The 14,617-nt window shown below is 41.3% G+C and overlaps 2 protein-coding genes across 6 annotated transcripts in view; one reads left to right on the top strand and one right to left on the bottom strand.

Annotated features, from left to right (window-relative positions):
* Positions 1-197: 197 nt before the first annotated feature.
* Positions 198-4,607, bottom strand: dbr1 (debranching RNA lariats 1). Its single transcript, XM_082507628.1, has 9 exons — positions 4,458-4,607; positions 3,442-3,782; positions 3,224-3,348; positions 3,061-3,141; positions 2,889-2,974; positions 2,569-2,793; positions 2,402-2,479; positions 2,165-2,310; positions 198-1,258 (listed from the first exon to the last, which is right to left on the bottom strand). Exons 2-9 carry the CDS (start codon positions 3,636-3,638, stop codon positions 520-522), a joined length of 1,677 nt encoding a protein of 558 aa, XP_082363754.1. The 5' UTR covers positions 3,639-3,782; positions 4,458-4,607; the 3' UTR covers positions 198-519.
* A 315-nt stretch (positions 4,608-4,922) lies between these two features.
* Positions 4,923-14,617, top strand: part of armc8 (armadillo repeat containing 8) — a 24,580-nt gene continuing 14,885 nt past the window's right edge. The window contains exons 1-14 of one of the 5 annotated variants that reach the window (XM_082507623.1): positions 4,923-5,127; positions 6,596-6,672; positions 6,914-6,953; positions 7,897-7,968; positions 8,843-8,985; positions 9,069-9,166; positions 11,459-11,551; positions 11,648-11,728; positions 11,824-11,899; positions 11,969-12,059; positions 12,142-12,202; positions 12,323-12,523; positions 13,992-14,087; positions 14,176-14,258. In XM_082507623.1, coding sequence (XP_082363749.1) covers positions 6,621-6,672; positions 6,914-6,953; positions 7,897-7,968; positions 8,843-8,985; positions 9,069-9,166; positions 11,459-11,551; positions 11,648-11,728; positions 11,824-11,899; positions 11,969-12,059; positions 12,142-12,202; positions 12,323-12,523; positions 13,992-14,087; positions 14,176-14,258 — 1,187 coding nt within the window. In that variant the 5' untranslated portion in view covers positions 4,923-5,127; positions 6,596-6,620. Of the gene's footprint in view, positions 5,128-5,447; positions 5,923-6,595; positions 6,673-6,913; positions 6,954-7,896; positions 7,969-8,842; positions 8,986-9,068; positions 9,167-11,458; positions 11,552-11,647; positions 11,729-11,823; positions 11,900-11,968; positions 12,060-12,141; positions 12,203-12,322; positions 12,524-13,991; positions 14,088-14,175; positions 14,259-14,617 lie in introns of those variants that run through there. The other 4 variants (XM_082507624.1, XM_082507622.1, XM_082507625.1 and 1 more) reach the window with 4 other exon arrangements.

Below are 14,617 nucleotides of genomic sequence, written 5' to 3'. Positions count from 1 at the left end.
GCCGTTCCTCTCAACACTAACAGCTCACTATATACAAGAAACACATCCACTGTCATTGTTCAGTGTTTTAACGTAGGTTCAGTGGTCTGTATGAGTAAGATAACAAGTAATTAAAACAAAGACTTGCTTTTTCCATCAGCACCTACGGTATGTAAGTGTTCAATAAAGCTGTGAAGTCATTATTTCTGTTTAAAAAAAAAAAAAAAAAAAAAAAAGCTGTTCTCATCTTTCTGGCCTCTTTAATCATCTTGAAATTACAATGTCAGAAAAAGAAAAAGTGTTCTAAAAAATCTGGTTGGATTAAAATACATAAAAATCATGTTTAAACAACGAAACATTTTGATGGGTATAATTTCTGTGGAAACTGAATCCAGAAACAAATTCTTTGCTTGTGTACAGTCCACCTTTACGGGCATTTTAATAAAGCCATGCCTCTGCTTTGAACAGCTCGTGTGAGTAGCTGCAGGTACATAAATTAATGAATATAAACTAACGGAGAAGTTTACACTGCCTCCCTGACTATCCCTCACACTCGTCATCCTCCGCTGCTGTATAGATCACCTGGTTTCTGCGTTTGATTCTTGGAGTTGGGCCTCTGCTGCCAGCGTCCCCACTCTCAATGCTGGTTCGTTTTAGGATGCGCGCAGCTGTGACGTCCTCATCGTCGCCGCTGCCCTGTCCTGCCCCGTCTGCTCCAAACTGAGCGTGAGCTGGGGTAGAGTGGGAAGGAGGTGGCAGGTTCATGAGGTCGGGCAGAGGAGGGGGCGAGACGCTGCATTTGGGCTCGGGTAGAACCATACGGCTGGGTGTGTGGATTTCACCTGCTTTCGCATCAAAAAGCTCGTCTGCTTTCACCTCTGCTTTCAGCTCCTCCTCCTCCTCCCACTCGTCTTCTATGGTGATCTCATCTGGATTAAATGAACCTGACAATCCTGAAGTATCGGTTGGATACTCGCTGGGCTCGTCAGTACTTCCCAAACTATCGTCATCTTCGTCATCCTCTCCTCCTGTACTGCCCTGAACTCTCGCCACCTCATCTTCTCCCCGCCCGACCTGTGCATAGATGTCTGTGAGACCCAACTTGGCGCAAAGCTCGGTCGTCTGAGGGTTGGTGTTGTAGCTCGGGGTAGCCTGACGATGGGGCTTGTTGGGGTTGTAGGATGGCACCGTTGGGCTGAAGTTGTCTGGAATGCCAAGCTCCCCGCTCAGATCCTCCACCACCTGCATCATAGCGGCTTCTGAAGCGCTGAAGTCCCACCTGATGGGTGTATGCAATCCAACATTATAAAAAAAAGTATGAACAAAAACCGCTCAGTCATAATGACCTTTGCTTCAAGCATCTGAAGCAATAACTTGGCAGCTCATTATTAGGCTCCACTATACCGTCTCCCAGTATGGATGCAAATACACTATGTAAAGTATTGTTTTGGCTTCCCTGAAAACGTGCGTTGAGCTGATTTAAGCAAATATTGGTGTCCTGAGAAATCTTTCCTTCTGCTTTATTTTCATTATGTAAAATGTATTTTTATGAATAAGCAGTGTGACACACTTCAAATTGCTCCCCACTCAGTTCTGCTTGCTGGCTTTGGGAAGAAGGAAAAGAATGAAAACCCACAGCTGAAGCAGTGAGTTTCATACTTCCTCTCTAACTTGCACAGGTCTAACTAGCTACACCAGCAACTTCATTCTTGGTCTGTCTTGACATTGTAGACAGCTGAGTAGTTTAAAAAAAAATTCCAGTGACTAGCTCTAGTGCTCCTATTGGTTATTAGCATTTTTCTTGCGCTTCAAAAAAAAAAAAAAGTGGCATTAATTTGTGGAGAACATGCTGCCAAACAAAACATGCAAATATCAAACTTGTTTTTCCCCATAGAGCTTATTTTTGTTGCTTATTTCACCAAGGCAACACAGGTGGTGATAACATCCTACACAAAAAGGCCTTCCCTGAGCTCGAGTTTCCTTTTACACCTAGAGCTCAGGGAAGTTACAATGCAAAGCTTGTTTTAAGTGCAAGATCCTCTCTTCCAGAGTGACCTTTCCCCTGTTGCATGACACTGGCTATTTGTTCAAGCTAATGTTTTAGTTCTGGGAGACTGAAATCATGCATGCACAACCTAACTCTGCTTTTACAGGCCTTGTTACTTGTATGTCTATACGTGTGTACCGTTCATGCAAGCCATTATTCTCTGGGGGATTCCAGGGGTGAGGAGTGGTCCTCTGTAGGGTGTTGGTAGCCTTGAGAATAGCAAGCCACTCTGGATCATACTCAAGACCCTCAGATGAACCTGGTCTTTCTGGAATATCCACAATCTGAAAAAACAAAAGGTGTTAGCTCACACACTTTAACCCAGACTCTGATCGTAATATATCAATTAAAAAAAAAAAAAAAGAGTTGTCCCACCTGTAAGAATTCCCTGTGGGGCAAACATTTATCCAGAGACAGGAATTTGGTTACGCGTGGTGCACTTTTACCTTTAGGCTGAAAAGAAGAAATCACCGAAATGATGGTTAGAACGATTTTAACCTTATTAGCAGCAGTAATTCTAACTGAACAACTGTCACTCTCACCAGATGCTGCATAATGGCAGCAAATTTCACATGAAGATGTGCAGAGAACCAATAGTTAGGCTGGAGGTGAGCTAGGAGCTCCTCTGCAGCAGGACTTCCCAGAGAGTTTGACTCCACCTCTTGACGAAGGAATTTCTTCTTTCGTAACAGCTCCTTCGTGCTGCCATAGTAGTAGATTCCACGAGGCCAGTCGTGGCTCATGAAAATGTCTATGGGCATCTGGATCTTAGCAGAAATAATCATGTAAAATTAACATTGTATATTTAGCTAAAGAAGTGGACAAACATTTAGAGTTGTGTGGAAGAACTTGCGAGATTTACCTGTTTTAATTTGAAAACCTCGATATTTCTGATGTGGTATGCACTTCGAAGTGTTTCAGGATTATATGGAGGGAATTCATGGTGGCCTTAAAATGAAAACATTCCATGTAAATATGATGCATAGCAGTGGAGCCTCAACTATTTGAAAAGCTAAACAAACAAAAACAAATACCCTTCCTGTAGTCACGTGATTTGAAAATACCAGATAAGCCACCAATTCTGATCCCTTTGTAGCGAATAACACCAGCATAACCTGGAGACAGGTGATTATATAGGTCAGGCTTGTGGCGAGTCAGACAAGCTGGCAAACAAATTTGGAATCAGTCAGTCTCTACCTAGATAATAAATGTTTGGTGCCACCCAGCCTCCATAAGGGAGCTCTTGCAGGTGATTGGAAGCCTCGTGGTTTCCTCCAATGAAAATGGTAAACACCGGAGCCTTCTTCTCCCCAGAATAATACCTGCAACACAGACAATAATAAAGTTTTAAATATCCTTACTCGTGTCTTTGATTTAAAAACCAAACAAAAACACAACATAAACAAAGAACTTACTTGTAAAAGGTCTGCATGGTTCTGTACTTGGCTGGCACTGCCATGCACTTCAAGTCTCCCTCATTTCGCACTGCCTGGAAGTCTCCACAGCAAAGCAGCAGGTCCACCTTCACTCCTTCCTTCTGCTCCAGATACTCAATTGTCTCATAAATCTTGTCCAGCTCCCCATGGCAACAGCCTTCTACTGCAATTTTCATCCTGTGCAAACAGGTGATCTGACAACGTGCAGAGAAATTCACATTCACACTAAAGGATGGCTTCTGTTCTCATCTAAACACCATTAGCCTCTGTGGACACAGTCAAGCCGAGGTCCACGGCCTCCTAAAAGATGATTTGGCAATCTGTAAAGACATACAATGGTGATGATGATTACTTTCACTTAACACACAATTTCGCTAAAGTCTAGTTCTAATATACATTTCAGTTGGGTAAATTATTTTTTTTTCACATCTTCTTGGATCATAGTTTTAGTTGCCTTTTAATCACACAGTGGAAAGGGACTTTAATAAGCTACAATACGGTCTTGGATGATCTTAAACAGTGCTAATGAATTACCATGTGACTAAAGCTATCCAGGAGCAATCGGGTAGACACCCGTTTAATTTTAGCGTATGAGCAGAGCTCCTGTTGGACTGTCATGTTTCATTTAGCTAGAAACAATAAATTAAACGAAAGGTATGCGAACTGAAGATGACCCTAGCACCTTTTTTAAGACATTAAAGACTCTACAATGCACGCTGCACCGGCGGGTAGCCCTTGAATACGTGCAGTAAGTATTGCACGATGCTTTTTATTTTTTTTAAATTTTTTTTTAATCTGACAAATGTGTCCCATGCTGCTTTAAAGTATTCTCTACTTCGTATCCTCACACTCAAGCAGGGTAGCTACTAGAAGCTCAGGTCCTACGATACAACACGCAACAGCTAGCTAGGCTACGTAATTAAGCGAAACAACTCGACAGCGTATATGGAGGAAATTTGTTATATAAGAGCAAAGTGAACGAACTGAGTACTTACAGATTTGGGGGTATAATTAGCGAGTATTTTGAGCCGGTTTATAGTCCATAAAGTTGCAAACTTGTGCAAAAAAACATGCTTATGTTTGTGGAAGAAACGAACAGAATGGATGTTCCCACCTCGCCTCTACCAATATGAGCGCATGCGCAATTCTTCATCAAATTCTAGTGACTAGCAGTAGATTCCATTATAAATGTGTAGAATTATATTACTATACTTGTTGCTAAGTCTTGATTTAAAAATATATTGTATTTTAAAAATTTGCGTTTTTATATTTATACCTTAATCTGATGCATAGTTCGCACGACTCAACCTATTGTGTCGAATCAAATTCAAGCAGACAGCAACCACGTCACGTTTATAAACAATATTTACTTTATTGACAAGTCCACGGTCTGTTAGAGAGCTCGCTAAGTTAGCGGTGTTGGTTTTTGTTGCATATCTGCTACGGGACATCACAGCTGAGCCTACGGAAGAATATAGGGGCCTGTTTTAGAAATAACGCTAGCAAAGAGTTGTCTGATTAGGCTACAGTTACTTTTTAAAGGCCCCTCAAAGCTGCTCTGGGGGGTGGAGTGTCTCCAGACTGCTGCGCCGATTGGGGCGCTCCATCGGAGGAAGAGAGATGGCGTGCTTATTGGAGGCCCCACTCCGCATCAGTGTGCTGTCTGTGAGTGCCAGTCTTTATAATTTCAACTAGCATTGTCAGGTTATAGAATGCAAACGGCAACTGCGAGTAGCTGATTTTGTTTGGTCATCTAGAAGCTCTCAAGTATAAAGGTTTTTCTGTTAGCCATAAAGCTAAGTTAAAGGCATTGCAACATGTAGCGGTCCGCCTACGTTGCTGTTGTAGAGAATGATTTTTTTCCTTGCTTTGCCCGGGCGGGCGGGAACCTTCCGAACACAATAAAGAGAATACATGCGAGCTGTGCCCGCTCGCCCCGTCGTTGTAACCTAAAACAAAATTGAGCGAACAAACTAGCTGTCAGTGTTACTCGGAATGAGTTAGCAGCTAATTGCTAAGAGTACCAGTGCTGTCACCAGTTTTGCAGTAGTCAAAACACGTTTATAGAATGCATCATGCACATTGGATAAAAAGTTGTAGGAATGAGATTTTTATTCAAACCACTCAGTATTATTTGATTTTAAGTTATGCGCCGTCTTAATTGCAATAGCAAACTTAACATTGTAAACCTAGCTAACGTTAGGTGCTCCTGCAAGTAACATTAGCAACTGTAGCATACGGTTAAGCTAGCGAAGCAAACTTCGCTAACTCACTGGTTTCCTTACTCTTGAGGGTTTTTTTTTTATATGTAGTGTGTCGGCAGTCAGAGCTGTAGTAATTGGTAAGACTCCGGGATTTACTCTAGCAAGTGACACTCACTGCCAACTGTAACTTGGCTAATATAACGCAAAATGTTCCACGAAAAAGCGCATAAGGAGCCCCCGTGAAACGCCCCCCATGGTAGGTGTATGCAGAAAGGAGGCAGTGTGATTGAAGATATCATGGTAACTGATACTTTAGCATCTCAGCTTCACTCTTTTTAAAAAAAAAAAACACGAGTTGATCCGTTATTGTGTATACATACATAATGCTGTATACTTGTGAAATGAATGTTTGCCACAGTGGCTGTCTGAATGAGAGGTACACAGGTACAGAACGTGTTGGGACACCTTGTGAGCTACGTGCTGGCATCAAAGTGTGACTCCGTTGGCAGCTGGAGGACGTTGACTTCTGCGGAAAGTTCTGGTCAAAGCTGCCAGTGACATAAACAAAGTTTTCTGGTATCGCAGTGTCAAAAAGCTTTTAAAGGCTCCTGCCGTGGAGGCTGCTGTATTTTTCCTGTGTGTAACACAAAAGGTGTTATTTTAGTTGTAAAAAAAAAAAACAATTTAAAACTGCCCTTTTTATGTATAATTAATTATTGTTTATTTAATGGTTAATAATTGTTCAGTTAGAAACCAAATTCCGTAGGCTTTTACTCTGCTGAAATATGTGCACTTTGTCAGTTGTCAGATGTGGAGGACAGCATTTGATAGTGTAGAGAAAAAATACTGTACAAGGTAAATCCAGGGTCAAGTCAGTGATTTCTAAAAGTCATGTTTGTGTTTTTGTTTTGTTTTTTGTTCTAATGCAGGAAGTCACCGCCACTAGTCGCCATTATGTTGACAGACTGTTTGACCCCGACCCACAGAAAGTGCTTCAGGGAGTCATGTAAGTGTGGGTCTGATCGCGTCTGATATATACACATGTATATCAGGGTGTTTCCTGTGTCAGAATAGTACTTATGTGAATACACACAAAAATACTGTCGCGCATTATGTAGGCAAGGCAAGAAGTCTGTGCATCTTATAGAGTTTTTTTGTTTTTGTTTGATGCATTATGCTTCAAACTTGCATTATGCTTCAAACTTGTAAATTAAATTGAAGTCTTACATATATTTTTTTTTTCACAGTTTTCATTAATTCTCTTGGTGGAAGGCCAAAACCTGTTTGGTGGGTGGAGACATTGCAGAAAAATCTCTGCGTGTGCTGTTTTGTTTGTTTTTGATTTTTGTTTTAAATTTTGTTTTACAAAGTGCAGGAAAAAAAGTGTTTGAAAAAATTTTTTTTCAGTAAATGACAGCTGTCAAATTCTGCTTGCCTCCAATTTGCAGACTTTATTCAGCCACTGCAATAGCACGTCTTTGGGCTTTCCTGATTTTTCTTTCTTTCTTTTTTGTTGAAAATGAATGAAATTGATGGTTAAAAAAAACAAAAACAAACAGTCCACCCTGTTACGTTAAATTCAGCTGTTGTTGTTGCTAAGAGTTTAATTCCACAGGCTGTTTATCATTTACCAACACGTGCTTGTTTTTAATGTCCCAAATTCTAAACATTAGTGACGACAGTGTTGCAGCAGGAGTGTGTGCTTACATGCACAGGCTTAGCTGTTTGTGACTTCGTGTCTCACTCTCACTCTTGGTCTGGACTGCTGTGATTTGGACTCGGACTATTTAGTTATTTTTAACTTGCGGGGAGACTAGCTCTGGTTACGACTTGTATCGTTTCATTAGCCGAGCGCCTGACCGCCTTAACTGCCTCCTAGATCAGTGTGCTTTTCCACTCACCTTGCTGCAGTTTGATATCACATATCATCTGAAGGTACTAACAGAGCAGAAGAAGCTCATGGGGGGAAAAATGCACTTAGATGAAGCCTGTTCATTTCTAATGTGTTACATGAGAATATGTAGAACATGAGCTTGATATCAATGATTTCTATTGTTGTTTTTAAAACTGTCAGCCTGCCTGACCTGTGTCGGCCTGATGTGCTTATAACTTATCAATTAAATGATAACATGCTATAAATCAAGGTGTTCATATTCACTCTTAAGGTTATATTATGTTGTTTCAAATACATTCACATGTCTCATTTGGATGTATTTGTATGCTTTCACAGTGACATGAAGAACGCTGTCATAGGAAACAACAAGCAGAAGGCCAATCTGATTGTCCTCGGAGCCGTGCCGAGGTATGAATCCCCGCACCTCTCACGCTCTCCTGCTCTCTACTTCCTTATTTAGGTCTTTGAAAAAGTCATTCTAATGCACTTACATGAAGCTGTTGGAACATGGCACGCTTACCCTCTTGTGTCTGTTCCTCCAACCAAATAAGTTGGACCACATTAAAAGCACTTATGGTGCTTTTGAATCCAGTTGTTTTGCAACCCCCAACCTCTTTGATATCATAACAGAGCATGAAACTCACCACAGTACATTACCCCAGCCATCCTCTGAACCCATTTGGTCACAGATACAGAGTAGATGGATACTTAAAAAAGGTCTGTTAGGGCCAAGTTTATTTTTACCCCCAGGTTCTACAGGCTGATGCCTGTTTTGTTGACAGTAGTATAAAGTTGTAGTTCATGATAATATGAAACTACAGCACAGCTGTTAAAGCTATGCAATATAACCTGGTAGTAAATTCTGCTATGTCTTACAGGTTATGCAGGGTTTGTTCTCATGTTGAACCGGCTCCCAGGTTGGAGTTGGGAAAAAGACGTCCTCTCTAGGCAAAGGCTAGAAAAATAGGCTGCTGGGACTTTATTTGTCTTTTTCCACTTCCTATGTATGGTTCTGCTGGAGGTTTCTTCCTGTTAAACGAGAGTTTTTCCTTTCCGCAGTCACAAACTGCTTGCTCATGGAGGGGTCATCTTATTGTTGGGATTTTCTCTCTATTATTGTAGGTTCTTTGTCTTACAGTATAAAGTGCCTTGAGGTGACTGTTGTGTGTTTCAGTGCTCTGTATATAAATTGCATTGGATAGAAGTGATAAGACTTTATTCAACTGTCTTATTAAAAACCTAGAGAAACCCTGACTGTGCTTCCCTCCTCTGTTGGCTCCAGGTTATTATACCTGCTGCAGCAGAGCTCGTCCAGTATGGAGCTGAGGACAGAGTGCGCCGTAGTGTTGGGAAGCCTCGCCATGGGCACTGAGAACAACATCAAGTCCCTGGTGGACTGTCACATCATCCCTGCCCTTCTTCAAGGTTGGGTCAAACACACACGCACACACAGATGTATGCAAATACTGTAGGTGACGTGAGATTACACGTACTCTGTGTGCTTGCAGGTCTCTTATCTCCGGACCTGGTCTTCATTGAAGCTTGCCTTCGATGTCTCAGAACTGTCTTCATCAGTCCAGTCACCCCTGTGCAGCTGCTTTATACTGTAGGTTGCCTTAAATGCCTTCTATACCACATGTGTAGACAAGTTTGGTCATGACAAGCGCAGAGTACCAGTCTCAGGTATTTGTTGTAGCAAATAAATACAGAACAGAGGCACTAATAAAATGTATTATTGGAAGAAATGCAGTGATTAATATGATCTGATTTGATTCAGAGTCTTATCAAATTCTTTGCCACACTTGTTAGCCTCTGCTGCAGCGGACGTGCAGCTTAGAGGTGTTAATTAAACCTCATGGTGGCACAGACAAGTGTGATTGTTCCGCTTGGTAGCAGTATGCTGTGTAAACACCTAAAGCAGTTTAAATGCAGCATATTGATTCTTCTCTGAAAGAAAATGGAATCAGTAATGTGGAGCGACTGTGTCTGTCTCACTGTAACCAGAAATCTACCAGAGCACCCATCTGTCATTTCCTTGTTTGAATAGCTGGCTAGCCAGCATATAAACTGTCTTTCTGTTTAAGCCTTTGCAGCCATCAAAGACTTTAACCATCAGCAGTTTGTTTACGCAAAGAGGATGGACACAGGATACTAACACTGGTGTCAGCTAGACACAGGCATGCAAACCATGTCAGATAAATGTAAATATACTCCAATTGTATTAGTAAAATGAAGCTCTGCGTGGTAACCTGGTGCACCTAATTTTGAGATTTATTCGAGTCGTGCAGTTGTTGAGGAAAAAGTCATTTTTATAACCAAAAACAACAAAACCCTGTTTACCCCTTCAAAGCTTGCTGGGAGTAGTCCTTGAAGCTCTCCTGGTCTGAGTGATTTCAGCCTGCTTACAGAACAAAATGACTGGTTTGCATCAAAAGTTAGTGATGAGTTAGTTAGTGGTGGTCTCTGACTATGCGGCTACTGTTGGAAAAGCCAAGAAACACTTCTGATTGTCGTCATACCGTGACTTTAGTGAGGTGTCGAAACTCATTGTTAGGGGCAAAGGAGAGGTTCTTAAATTTCATCTTTATGAGAGAATTAAAGAAAAGTTCAAAAGTATCCATGCTGTCATGGATACTTACTTGGTCAAACTCATAATCAGCAGGTCAGTCTTTAAAAAAAAATACCATCACATTCTTTTATCTCCAACAGAAAGCATGAGGACAGTTTTAGTTAAAGATGTTACTCGCGACTATTTGACTGAAAGTAAAAATGAATAAAAAAATAAAAAAATAAAAAGCATGTGTTAAACAGTCACTCTATTGTTAGCATTGCTAGCAGCAGTGGCTACCCTATTTGCAAGGTTCCGTGCAGAGTATGGTGACTCATCGCTCTTGTTGAGTGGTTGCGAGTGCGTTTCCTCTGACACAGCTGACATGGAACGGTTTATCTTTTACAAAGCACCACAGAAGTACCTGGGTGTTCACCTCAACAATAAACTGGACTGGACTACAAATACAGACATCCTGTATAAGAAGGGCCAGAGTCGACTCCACCCGCTGAGGAGACTGAGGTCCTTCGGAGTCTGCAGGACTCTGTTAAGGACATTCTATGACACTGTGGTAGCATCTGCCCTTTTATATGCAGTGGCCTGCAGGGGGAGTGGATGGAGAGGAGGATGTTAGTAAAGCTGACATCCATCATGAACAACCCACATCAGCCACTGCATGAGTATGTGAGTGGGCTGAGCAGCTCCTTTAGTCAGAGACTGAAACACCCTCGCTGCAGGAAGGAGCGCTTTCGCAGATCATTCATCCCAACAGCAGTTAGACTCTGTAACCCCTCAATCACAAAGTCATAAGTCACTGGACACTGAACATCCACGGTCACCACTTCATGCATAATGGACCTTCCATGTGTATGGACGTGTGCAGGTATATATGTATGTATATGTATACATATGTATATTTTGTGTGTGTGTGTGTGTGTGTACATGTCTATAAATAGGAATAGTAGTGGTACAATAGTTATGTCAAGCTATATAGTTTGTCTTCCATATTTCCAACCATATCCATAATCACATACTGTGTATGCTACCATTGTATATAGTGCATTCTCTTACTTTTTTTCACTGATTGTACTTATTTGTGTTTTTGTATTTCCTTCTGATATCTGTACTTGAGCTGAGGTGACGCAAAAATGTCCCTGTTGTGGGATCAATAAAGTTTTATCTTATCTTATCTCTTAGAACTGAGATTGTCAGGAGTTTATTTTCACCCACCCTGTTTACATTTTCACATCAGAGATGGTTTAAAAGTTGACTATTCTTGAACATGATCACCCATTCTCTCATTGAAATGATTCTGTGTGTATGTTCTCTTTCGTTTGTTTTCTTTTTGAGGACCCCACTGTGATTCCTCATTTAATGTCTCTTCTGAGCAACTCTCTGAGAACCCAGGAGTACATCACCCAGATCTTCTCCCACTGTTGTAAGGTATTTGTTGGTATTTTATTGCCCATAAACACACTGGAGTCCATCACAGTGTCTCTGTTCAGACTGATCGATTGCTGATTTGAGATTTGTGTTCAGACTCCAGAGCACCAGACGATCCTTTTCAACCACGGCGCCATCCAAAATATTGCCCCTTTGCTCATTTCACCCTCTTATAAGGTATAATGGGAGTGTGCATCTTTACCCCGTGTGACCATATGACCTTTGACACACAATACTCTGTAACACTCCATACATCGTCCTCTGTTCTCCAGGTCCGGATGCAGGCGTTAAAGTGTTTCTCAGTCCTGGCGTATGAGAACACTCAGGTCTCCATGACACTGGTGAATGGTGAGGAGCTTTTCTTCTTCTACTTTCTCTCGTCTTTTTCTCCTCTCATGTGCTTTTTTTCCTCATCAGTGCTGGTGGATGGTGAGCTACTCACTCAGGTATTTGTCAAAATGATGCAAAGGGATCAACCCATTGAAATGCAGCTAACAGCAGCCAAATGGTGAGTGGCATAACATTTATTTATTACTGAGTTATATCCTCTGTACCTTTTTGTTTATTTGTGACCTCTTCTCCTGTTCCAGTCTAACCTATATGTGTCGAGCGAGTGCCATCAGGACAGACGATAGCTGCATAGTACTAAAGGTCAGATTTTTCCCACATGTTCTTGTGCCTCGCTTCATCATTTCTCTTGTGATACTCTACCAGTGGCACTCCTTTTTTTGTTTTTTCCCCCTTAAATGTGACTTTTTGCTGCTTGTGCAGACCCTGCCATGTCTCGTGCGAATGTGCAGTAAAGAGCATTTGCTCGAGGAAAGGGTGGAGGGTGCAGAGACACTGGCCTATCTCATGGAGCCCGACGTGGAGCTGCAGAGGATCGCAAGCACCACTGATCACCTCGTGGCCATGCTAGCCGACTACTTCAAGTACCCCAGCTCGGTGTCTGCCATCACTGACATCAAGAGGGTGAGTCGTGTCTGTTCAGTTAAGCAGTTTTAATATTTATCTTTTAAAATGAGGAATCTCAGAGAACTTGATTGCATTGTTCATCACACGTCAGTTCAAGACGTTGCCACTGTGGCAACTTTTCATCCATCACGGGCTTTGTGACTTTTAGATTTCCCCTTCTCTAAGCTGCTCTCGATGAAACCAGCTGCTGGTCTAAGGTCTCCCACTGCCCCCATGAAATAGTGTTGTCACAAAACACACACGTATCTGTTTAAATATCCCATTATGCCCACAAGAGGGCAAACCAGTGCTGTGAAGAACACAGAACACTGTTTTTCAAACATGACCAAAATGGCCCATTCAGTGTCTGCTGAGAGTGCAGTCCAGATTTCACAGTTAACGGCCTTCTAATACAATTAATACAATTTTCATATTGATTTTTTTTTTTAATTAAAAAATGTGCTTACCTATTGCACCACCTATTAAAAGGTTTTTATATATTTGACTTTGTGTGTAAATTCAAAGTTGTGCACTCACTTGTTGTTTTTTAATGATGTAAGCTGCAGTCATTTCTTCCCTGGAACATAAAATAGTTCAAAGAAATCACTGAAAGCATTACCGTGGCATTCATGCCTACGATGAGTGTCAACTTTTGATCACAACTTTAAATAATTGAGTGTGAATTATATTTGCTGCAGGCACACCTGTGTATGTCTGCTCTGTTCAGTGAGCAGCTGATTTGCTGCCCGTGTGCTGAGTGAGAGGAAAACTAGTTGTGTAGCTATGAGTGATCACGTTTACATGTAAATTTAGTGTAAATCATAGCACAGCTGTGGCCTGTAAATTGTGTGTTTGGAGATTTTTGTCAGAAGATGCAGTTACGAAATGATTTGATTGCTGATGTTTTATAAACAACAATGAAGCGTAGCTAATGCTTCGACCATAGTCACAGTAAAGATGTGGACTCACTAAAAATTGGACCTGTGAATTGAAAGTCGGAGCATTAGAAAGTGCTGACAGTTTCCTTTTGGGATTATCAAAACTTCTTTTCTTCTGTGCGTAACAAATTTGATTGCATCCATTTGGCTCAATAGCGGGATTCTGATGAAAAGTTCAGGGGCTTGTAACATTTGTCTGTGAACCAACAAACTGAACTTGTGCTAATCAGTCTTATAGTTGTAGATGTTTTTCAGGGCATTTAAATATCTGCTGTCTGTGTCCCTAAAACATTTCCTTTCTTGTTTACTAAGACAAATTGAAGGCTGTTGAAATGTATTCCTTTTGCCCAGAAAGACTGTTTAGCTGTTCGATCACTCAGCTTTGACCCGGTAACCCTCAGATTGAGGTCATTTACTGCCTTCAGTTCCCAGGAACAAATACGTAATGCTGATAAACATATTTATTAATCACAAAATGGATCCTTCACCTTGAATAAAAAACCTTTGTCACTTAATGTTCAGCAACAGTTCACTTTGCTGTCTTGCAGCTGGACCACGACCTGAAACACGCACACGAGCTGAGACAAGCAGCTTTCAAACTGTACGCCTCACTGGGCTCCAACGATGAGGAGATCCGCAAAAAGGTGCCCTCTGGTTTACGTCTCTGTTTGCTTATGTAAACGTGTCATTATATGTTTCTGTGCTAACCCGGCCCCTCATGTTGGCTTTCAGATAACAGAGACGGAGAACATGATGGACAGGATAGTCAGTGGCCTATCAGAATCCAGCATTAAAGTCCGTTTGGCGGCTGTCAGGTATGGTGCAAAGTGAGACAGCTGCAAAGACTTGAGGAGGTTAGCACTAAATTTGAGCTTGGTAAAGTTAAAGTGGACCTGTTTTGGCATAGAAAGTTTTCCACTTTAGCCATTTTATTGCTTTAATGTAGATCTTTTAACAGGAAGTCATGTAGATTTGATTGAAATATTATATCCACCCTAATAATCCAATAAACAGTAATGAGCAAAATATTTACTGAACAGAGACGTCCTGCTTTAATGTTTGTTGCTTTCCTCGTGCTGTGCGCACTCATGCTCTGGATCAGATTCATGTCCAAACTGGTACGGATGTATTAGAGAAATTTGCCGTTTCTAATTAAGATCGATATTCTTAAAAG

The sequence above is a fragment of the Aulonocara stuartgranti genome (assembly GCF_965226115.1).
Source record: "Aulonocara stuartgranti genome assembly, chromosome: 16".
Lineage (NCBI taxonomy): Eukaryota > Metazoa > Chordata > Actinopteri > Cichliformes > Cichlidae > Aulonocara > Aulonocara stuartgranti.
This window is presented reverse-complemented; position numbering and strand designations above follow the sequence as displayed.

Coding starts and splice junctions, on each gene's coding strand:
- dbr1 (XM_082507628.1), bottom strand. CDS start 3,638: ATGAAAATTGCAGTAGAAGGCTGTTGCCATGGGGAGCTGGACAAGATT. Junction 3,349..3,441: donor ACCATGCAGACCTTTTACAA/GTAAGTTCTTTG, acceptor TCTGTGTTGCAG/GTATTATTCTGGGGAGAAGA. Junction 1,259..2,164: donor AATAATGGCTTGCATGAACG/GTACACACGTAT, acceptor TACACCCATCAG/GTGGGACTTCAGCGCTTCAG.